General features: G+C 43.1%; 1 protein-coding gene across 1 annotated transcript in view; it reads left to right on the forward strand.

Moving 5' to 3' along the window:
• Positions 1–1,044: 1,044 nt before the first annotated feature.
• Positions 1,045–8,982, forward strand: part of LOC104548071 (metalloprotease TIKI2-like) — a gene marked incomplete at its 5' end in the record, with an annotated part of 45,367 nt that continues 37,429 nt past the window's right edge. Inside the window, one exon of the mRNA XM_010193989.1 lies at positions 1,045–1,135. Coding sequence (XP_010192291.1) covers positions 1,045–1,135 — 91 coding nt within the window. The remainder of the gene's footprint in view (positions 1,136–8,982) is intronic.

The following is an 8,982-nucleotide window of genomic DNA, read 5'->3' on the forward strand; positions in this document are numbered from 1 at the left end:
TGTGAATAGGAATGCGACCTTTACACTTCTAGCAAAGTGCCCTGATTTACAGGACTAAATCTTCACATTTGGGGAGAGATAAGGTTACCATCCCAGCTGCTTCCAACCCTGCTGTGCAGGTGGCTGAGCAGTTGATGAAGCAATTCCTGAATTGCCACTGTTTTACACAGAATCACAGAATATCAGGAGTTGGAAGGGACCTCAAAAGCTCATCCAGTCCAACCCCCCTGCCAGAGCAGGATCACCCAGACCAGGTCACACAGGAACACGTCCAGGTTGGTTTTGAATGTCTGCAGAGAAGGAGACTCCACAACCTCTCTGGGCAGCCTGGGCCATGCTCTGGCACCCTCACAGTGAAAAAGTTTTTCCTCATGTTCAGGTTGAACCTCCTATGCTCCAGCTTGGGACCATTGCCCCTTGTGCTGTCATTAGCTATCACTGAAAAGAGCCTGGGTCCTTCCTCCTGACACTCATCCTTTACATATTTATAAACATTAATGAGGTGGATAAGCATTGAGCATGCAGCACAGCAGTTTCATCAACTTCTTCATTAGCAGATGTCCGTGAACGATGGTGGGCAGGGTGGATGTCTGGGGTTGTAAGTTGTTCCATTTCATGAGTCAAAGCCATAGTAACCTTCTTTTTGCCACTTCAGAGTCATTCTGATATCCATATTAGAAGCTCATTTAGTCCATGCACATACTAAAAATGGCCACAGTGGAAGACTAGACAAGCAGTTCGTCTGTGTTTTCTTTTATCGACCCAGTCCCTTGGCCATGTGAGGGAAGAGAAGAGTGAATAAAATAGAAGGATATTGTATCAGGCTGTACACTGTCTCTTCCTCTGGCCAAAGGGCTTCAGAGGGCTACGTGGTGAATAGTTGAGTCGGAATTCCAGCAAATCACATAATGTGCCTTGCTTGCTTTTGGAGCTGGTCTAGCTTCTGGTAACCCTGCCTCCCAAGCTTGTTGTTCTAACAGGAGAAACTCAAGAGAGTGAGAGGAGCCATTTGATTGACAGTGCTATTTTCTACCTGTATTTTAGGTCACTTCCTGGGTAACAACACTGTGATTGATGTACTGAGACAAGCAGGATTTGAAGTGGAGCACACACCTCCTGGACAACCAATTGGAAAGTAAGCAGCTGCCCACAGATAATTAATCACTTTCTCTCCTTTTCTTTCTTCTCTCCCTTTTTCTGTGACTAAGCAAGATTATTGCATTAGTATAGGAGGTGGGTGAGGAACCTCCATTTTCCACCCAAATTCCAGACAAAAAGTGCATTGTAAAGCATCCATTGTGAGTCTGGAAACATATGGAGCCTCAGTGGCTGTTTTTTCCCCTTGAGGACACTATTTGTATCATAGCTGCTTCACTGTACCAGATCTGGAATGCCACGGTTTCTTTCTGTTTTCAAGAAACATCTCATTCAGCTCATTTTACCCCATAACTGTTCTGTCTTTTTCTCTCCGTGGGGTTTTAGTTGATCCTCCATTACAGGACAGTAGATGGCCACCAGCTTCATTTTTCAGGCCTTTCTGTCAGGCTGCTCTTCTTCAGGTGGAAGATTTAAGGTAGCAGATGCACTTTGGAAAGTGTGGGGGGTAGGAAAAAGCAATTCAATATTCCATGAGCTTCACCATCTACCTGATCAAATAAAGCAGGCAAGAAGGATTGATTACCAGGTTCTTGGCAGTCTTCGTTAGTATAAGATTAAATCTGGCACAAAACTGTGCTCAGTTGGTGAAAAACTTCCTTCCCCCCTTAGACTTCTCTCTTTCCTGGCCATTTAGACAAGATCCCTGTCTAAAGACATCATAGGTAATAAAACTGGGAGGGATGGTTGAGACACCGTCTAGCTTTGCAAAGTTAGCCTTTCCCCTGCATTCTGCAGATACAAATTGGCTGGGATTGCTCTGTCATAGGATTGTTATCCTCATTAGGAGAAAGTGTTAGCAGCATGTTCCTGTCCCTGGTGGGCAGACATGACATGGTCCAAAGATGAGGTGAGTTACAATATGGAGGCTTAATCACAGAGCTAGTAGACCATGTCTGAAAAAGCTGTGTTTCATATAGTTGGAAAATCTGGCTGATCTAACCTTGTTTGTGAAACATCCGCAGTGATTCATACAGAATATAATATGGCTCAACTGTACATGAGTGACTTTGACAGAGCATTTACCCTAAATGTTTCTTGGAATATGTCAAGCTATAAAAGCAGTCTTAAATAACAATGGGGAAAAGAGGAAGAAAAAGCTGTCAAATACAAGGAACAGCATATATTCAGAGGAGGTTTAAGAAGCATTTTGGCAGTGGGAGAAAGGTCAACATGGCACAGGGAAGAGCAGTAAACACCGTAACTGACCGGAGTTGGAAATTTTGGCTTAAATCAACAAAGATGCCTGTGTCTAAAAATACAGGAAAACAGGAAAACCAAGAAAACTGCACCGAAACGGCTGAAGTATACCATTCCTCAGGTCCTGACAAAGAAACTTTCCTCTCAGGGAAGTTGGCACTTCCCTCAGCAATTTTCATTTAATTGAAAGTATCATCTTCCCATGAAAAGTGTTTCAGCTGGAAATTGTGCAACTATTAATTTACTGGCTGTTTGCAATCCCTTGAGAAGAAAGAAAGATACACTAGTGTGAGAGATGTTCAAGAATAGTCTCTGCTCTTTATGGTCTTGGGATGTGTCTATACACGTCATCACAGACTTGAAATAATGTGATGAGGCAGGAAACCCAAAACCATGGCTTAATGTTGACTTATATGCAGTATGGGCCACCTCTGTGTATGCAGCAGAGTCTCTTGTTCATGATGTCTTCTCCAAGTGGACTTGGACTGCTGCCTAGAACAATGCATATGTCCTCAGTTGAATTATCCTACACTTGGTAGCTTCTGTTCCCAGCTCCAGACCAGAGCGTTGGGCAGATTGGTCCCTTTGTCTGGACTAGTGCCCTAATTCCAGTGGGGTCTGTTCTGAACACTGAACATACAAAACTTCATTAAAGGGTATACTGTTGTGCGTGGGTCCTGGGTTTAGTTGAGAGCAAGCATATGGTTGTACTCCATAAAGATTAGATGCTCTCTCTATATTTTCCTATGGTCTGATGATCCAGGCAGATCAACCAGATGAGAATACAGAAAGAAAAACAAATGGGATAGTAAAGAAGTCCAGAGTAACTGCATTACTCAAGGTGCAGAAACAGTACAAGATATAGAAAGTTTAAATAAAGAGAATTTCAAGTTAATTTCTACTCCACTGTGGTGACACTCCACCTGAAGTAGTGTCTAGCTCTGGAGTCCTCAGCACAGGAAAGACATGGGCCTGTTGGAGCAGGTCCAGAGGAGGGCCACAAAAATGATCAGAGAACTCAAACACCTCTGCAATGAGGGCAGGCTGAGGAAGCTGGGGCTGTTCGGCCTGGAGAAGAGAGAGCTCCAGGGAGACGTTATTGTGGCCTTTCAATACTTAAAGGAGGCCTATAATAAAGACTGAGAGAATCTTTTTAGCAGGACCTGTTGCAATAGGACAAGGGCTAATGGCTTTAAACTAAAAGAAGGTAGATTTAGACTGGATATAAGGAAGACATTTTTTACAATAGGGGTGGTGAAACACTGGCACAGGTTGCCCAAAGAGGTGGTATAAGCCCCATCCCTGGAAACATCCAAGGTCAGGTTGGACAGGGCTCTGGGCACCCTGATCTGGTTGAGGATGTCCCTGCTCACTGCAGGAGGGTTGGACTAGGTGGCCCCTAAAGGTCCCTTCCAACCCAAAATATTATATGATTCTAAATATAATCACAGGAAACAGCTTGCTGCTTGTAGAAAAAAGAGACTCCCAGACCTGCACATCAGGGACTGTTTTTCCATTGTCCAGCAGCTGGAGCTGTAGCCATCAGAAGTTCTTGGGGGTCCCCCTTAGAGACAAGGAGGCTGCTGCAAATCATTCTGTCTCTTGTTTTTTAGAACACTTGGTATTGTATAATTTCCGAGTGAGCTGCAAAGACAGTCTGCTCAAACACAGTTACGACAAAAGTTGACAGCGTATTCAGAAAGCACGGCCAGTTCGTTGTTGTGATGCTGCGGTTGTGTTGCTGTAATTGAGAGTCTTAAGGAGCCTTAAGACACTTAGCCATTTTTGTCTACCCTTCTTCTTTTGCTCTCCTCTTTCTTTTTTTAAAATTGAAATAAAAACATTTGAAAACATTTAGAAGGCCCAGGAGAGGAACCATTTCAGGATAGTGGCTGTACTAACCACATGTGTACATAGAATAAACAAGTAAAAGTTCAAAAAATTTTGGGCTGCTTGCAAGCAGGAATCGTTATATGGATTATAGAGATGCAGGTGTTTTTGTCTTGATTCTTATGGAGCCTTACATGACATAAGAAGCATTTCTCTCCTCTGCTGAAACCCAAAAGAGACATTTCTGCTTTACTTCCAAATAAGCTGTATAAGGGAGTCAAGCCCACTGCACTGCATTCTGGCACTGACAATTGAAAAATTGGAGAGTGTTCAGGGAAGATCAGCTGGACTCTAATGTAGAGATTGGTGGGGGTGGACAGCACATGGAAAAAATGTAAGGGTTGGAAAAAACTGAAGCAAGCAGCTGCATGCTTATGTTTTGACCAAGGGAATTCAAAGAAGGATTATTGTGGTCGGATTGTGCCCAGAAGGACCAAGCGGAGCCATTTCAGCTGGCACATAGGAACATTTGGAGGTTTATCATCTGGAAACTGAGGGTGGGTTTGGCTGAATAGCAGCGATGACAGTAACTTGCAGGACAGTCCTTCTCAGGTTAAGTAAGAAGCCCCCTTATTTGAAACAATGAATATAATTTCAGCAAAACATTGATGCTACATCCTACTTACTACCGATGCTACCAGGCTAAAAAAGCAAATACTATTTTTCTTTAATATCTCTGTTCCTAGAATATTATGATTATTATGATTGAAATGATTCATAGTCTGAAATTTATTCTTCAATAATAATGAAGCAATGGTATCGTAAATAGGTGGGGTTGTCTGGATGTTTCAGCTCTGCCATCCTTGTTGGTTTCAGAAAGGGCAAGAGAATACCTTTTTGGAAAGTAACTAGTACTGTTCTTATATATCAGAAAAGCCTTGGGAAGAGTGAAACAGGACAAAGACCAGAGCTGTTTATGCTTTCACTTACATGCAGGATGGGTAAAGCCAGAAGATTGTTGGCTTCCTCTGTCCAAAATGCTAAGCATGGCTTGTGAAATGGCTGCTCTTTAAGCCGATCAAAATGAATAGCTAGAATCTCACATTTCTGTTGTCTAGTGACAAGCACAAATCTGAGCCAAGTTCTCCCTTTCTTAATGTGCTGGGGAAAAGTAAAGTGAGACCTTGGCAAGCTGGAAGAGGTAGCCAAGACACGTAGGGGGTTGATGGCTCCAGAACTGATGAACTGCAAAGTTCATATATGGTACATTTAGCTGTTGTGGAGCTATTTGGGAGCTCTCAATGACCAGATTTCTGAAATCCACTAGCTCCCATTGATCGGCCTGGTGGCCCAAGTGTTGACCTTCCTGAGCCTCTTCTAGAAACCCACCAGCTGACTATGGAAAGTAACTTCTTTAAAGCTCGATCCCTTTCTGTAAAAGAAACCCTGTTGTACTCAGCATGCAGAACAATGCCATAAACACTTGAGAACTGATCCTCACTTTGGCTTCATTTGTTCATTTTGCTGCCTGAGGGAAACTGTCCCAGATCTGTTTGCCTGACAACCTTCAACAGCATTCATATTTGTTTCTCATTTTACTGGCTGTCCTTGTCCCCAAATAAAGGCATTGGGAAACAAATGCCTGAATCAGTATCTCATCACTTTGCCCTGAGATAAGAAACTTTTTTCTTTTGTGGAGCTTCTGCCAATTGGCCGTCGCTGCCCCTCTCTGTCTTCAGAAAGCAAGGCTGCGTGCTTGGGCTGGGGAGAGAGGAGGAGATGGGAGAAAGTTTCCCCTCAGATGGATTCCAGTGACTTGAGCAGATAAAGGGCCACAGCTGCTTCACATTTAATTGGAAACAGCCAAATTGCAAGATCAGTCCCGGAAGCACCTGTGTCCGTGATGTCTCTGTTGTTACTGGGTTCTCGGAATCGGCTCTGACCTTCTGCCACACGCCAAGCCCTGACGTACTGCACCCCATTCCCTCAGCCAGAAAAACATGCAGCAGCATTCATTTCCATCAGACTGCCCTTTCTGGTATTGTGCTCAATGCTACCTTCTTTCAGAATGGGAGAATTCAGGACAAGCTTTTGTTTCTGCTCATCTGAGAGTTTATTGAAAACTCTCGGAGCTCTGCTGTAGAAATTAACTACCCTTCCTCCTTACGTTTGAACTTCCTGGCCCAGTCGGAGCAACGTGTCTTTGCTGTTGTAGCTTATTCCTTTCCTTCTTTCTGAAGCAAAGAGCTTGCTCCTTCACCTTTTCCTGTAGCATCCTACAGGTGTGACCCTGGCTCTCCTACTTAGTGTTGTCTCATGTGGACGTCTTTGCTTCGCTATGAATGCTTTCTTCTTCCCTACGGGGTGAAAACACACCTGATCCACACAGTGATGCAACCATTTCACTCCATTGGGATCCCTGACCTTCACGAGGTGAAACGCAGAGATGGGAGAATGTTTGACATAAAATCCCCCACAGCCTCAGGTTGGTAAAATTGCCCATTCAGTAGATTACATCCCAGAAACTTATGGATGCCATCAGAGCCCTGAGGGATCTTCCCGAAGTTGCCAAGTTCCTTGGGATGCCAGAGCAACTTTGGCTTTCTGGTGCCAGCCTGGCAGGGTTGCTCCACTCTGCTTGGCTGTTAATGTTCAGGATATTTTTTGGAGAATGTTGAAGTTGTAGTGAAATAAGTAACATTTTATTTAGAAAAGATACAGTTAAAAACAAAGTGTGAGAGCTGTGACATTTTCATTGGAAACAACTGAGTTAATTGAGAAGAAAGGAAGAGCAGGGGAGGTGTTTGCCCATTCTGGAACCCATCTCTTCCGAGACAGGGAAAAATGCACACTTTTTATTCTTTTCCATGGCTAGAATAATCTCCCCATTGGGATGTGGCAGTTCTTGTTAATCCTATTGTAAAGCTTTGGATCTTTCACTTGATTTGAGACTGCAGGTCATACTCTCTTTACTAGCTTCCTTCCCTCAGAAGAAAAGCAAACCATTATTTAGGGTAGCATAATTTGCATCAAGAGGTGGATGTGGATTAAATGGGGTTCATCTTGCATCCATTGGCAACTTTATTACCTCATCTAACATTGGAGAATATGACTACTTATTACTTAAAATATTTAGTCATGAAAATATGCACATTACATTTTAAATGGATTCCCACATGCCTTTAAAATATCCTCCTTTTCAATTTAATTATTTTTATGTCTATAGTTACCTTACAGCCACAAAGTCTAAGCCAATCAAAGTAACTCTTAGGGGGAAAGAAATGGAAGAAAATCTCCAAGGTGTGGTAGAGAAGCAAAGTCAACTTACAAGTTCTCAGCCATAGAAACATAATTATCCTGTCACTTCCCAAGCAGCACATTACTTAGGGCCAGTGCATCTGCATGTTCTTCAGGCCACCTTTAAACACTGAACACCTTCTGAACAAGTGGGATTTAGCAACCTGCTACAAAAAAATCTGGGAAAGAGCAAGATAATTCATGTGTTGGTGAAAGAATAGGGAACAAAATTTCTCAGGAATTCTGTGCTTGACTATTTCTCCCAGTAGGACATTCACTTTTCTCTACAATCGGATTTTATCCTTGGCAAAATTTCTGGTTTCTTTTGAAAACAAACAAAAAAACCCATATTCCATATTATTCTGTTCCTCGGGAACTTGCACACATTGCCGCTGGGGAACCTGAGCTTGTTTCTTTTTGCTGGAGGGCAGCTTGCTCGCCGAGTTGTCCTGAAGTCAGTGCTACGGTTTCTAGCATTTTTGCTGCTCAGCAGCCCATCAGTTTTAGCAGATCTATATCTCATGCTCCATAAACTATCTGATAGTCAACTTACAGAGCCTTGGAGAATTCAAAAGTTCAGAGCTAGTTCTTACTTTATTTCCTAGCCAAATTTTGGAGTTCTTCTTTCCACAGGAGAAGCCAACTCTAATGCAGATCTTTTCACCTAAGTTCATTAGTGTCAGATGAATATTCTGGTCTGTAGTTATTAGAGATAAAGCTGGTCCATACTGCACTGAAGTCGACAACAAGGCTTCCCTTGGTGCCAGTAGCTTTTAGAGGTCATTGTTAATATGAGATTGTTGCTGATTCTCCCGTCTTTGGTTGTAGGGAGCCAGAATTGTGACAGAATAGGTATAAAACTAAGATTATGTTCACGCACTTGTGCAGATGCTTACTATAGTCAATGTAGAAAGACTGGCTTTTCCAGAGGACTGTGCATGGGTGTCTTAGGAAGCTGTCCCAACTTGCTTGCAGTAGGTGTCTCGCTAGCTTTAGATGACTAATCGTTTTGTGAGATGAATTCCCCTCCTGTTTGAAGGACTTGGGCCCCATGTTCAAGTTGGACAGTGTCACTAGACTCGTTGAAGCCTTTGGAAAAATTGCAGCATCCCCTCTCCAGCATTGTATTGCAACAGTGAGGTTGTGTGAGTCTTGTGTTTGTGTATTCAGCCTGCACTTGTCCTGTGGATTGATGGCCTCTGTCCCAAGTGATATCAATCTGGGCTGAAGTGCAGCTGCACTTTGTAACAGCTCAAGGGGCACAAGTGGTATTATGTGGTTTGAAAGATGTCGTTTATCTAAGGAAGTTTGTGGTCTGTTTGCTGTCACTCTGTCTTTGCAGAGCCGACTTTGCCTTCACTAACACATTGTCAGGCAGAGACCTCACACATTAGGACGGATAGCTTTTCCACTTCTAGAGCTTTCTCTTCCTCAAGGAGTCTGTGGGTTGTGTTGCAATCAGTAGAGCTGCTTGATTCAGCATGAGTGTAATGGCTAGTA

Source organism: Mesitornis unicolor, unplaced genomic scaffold (genome assembly GCF_000695765.1).
Source record: "Mesitornis unicolor isolate BGI_N332 unplaced genomic scaffold, ASM69576v1 scaffold13710, whole genome shotgun sequence".
In the NCBI taxonomy this organism is placed as follows: domain Eukaryota; kingdom Metazoa; phylum Chordata; class Aves; order Mesitornithiformes; family Mesitornithidae; genus Mesitornis; species Mesitornis unicolor.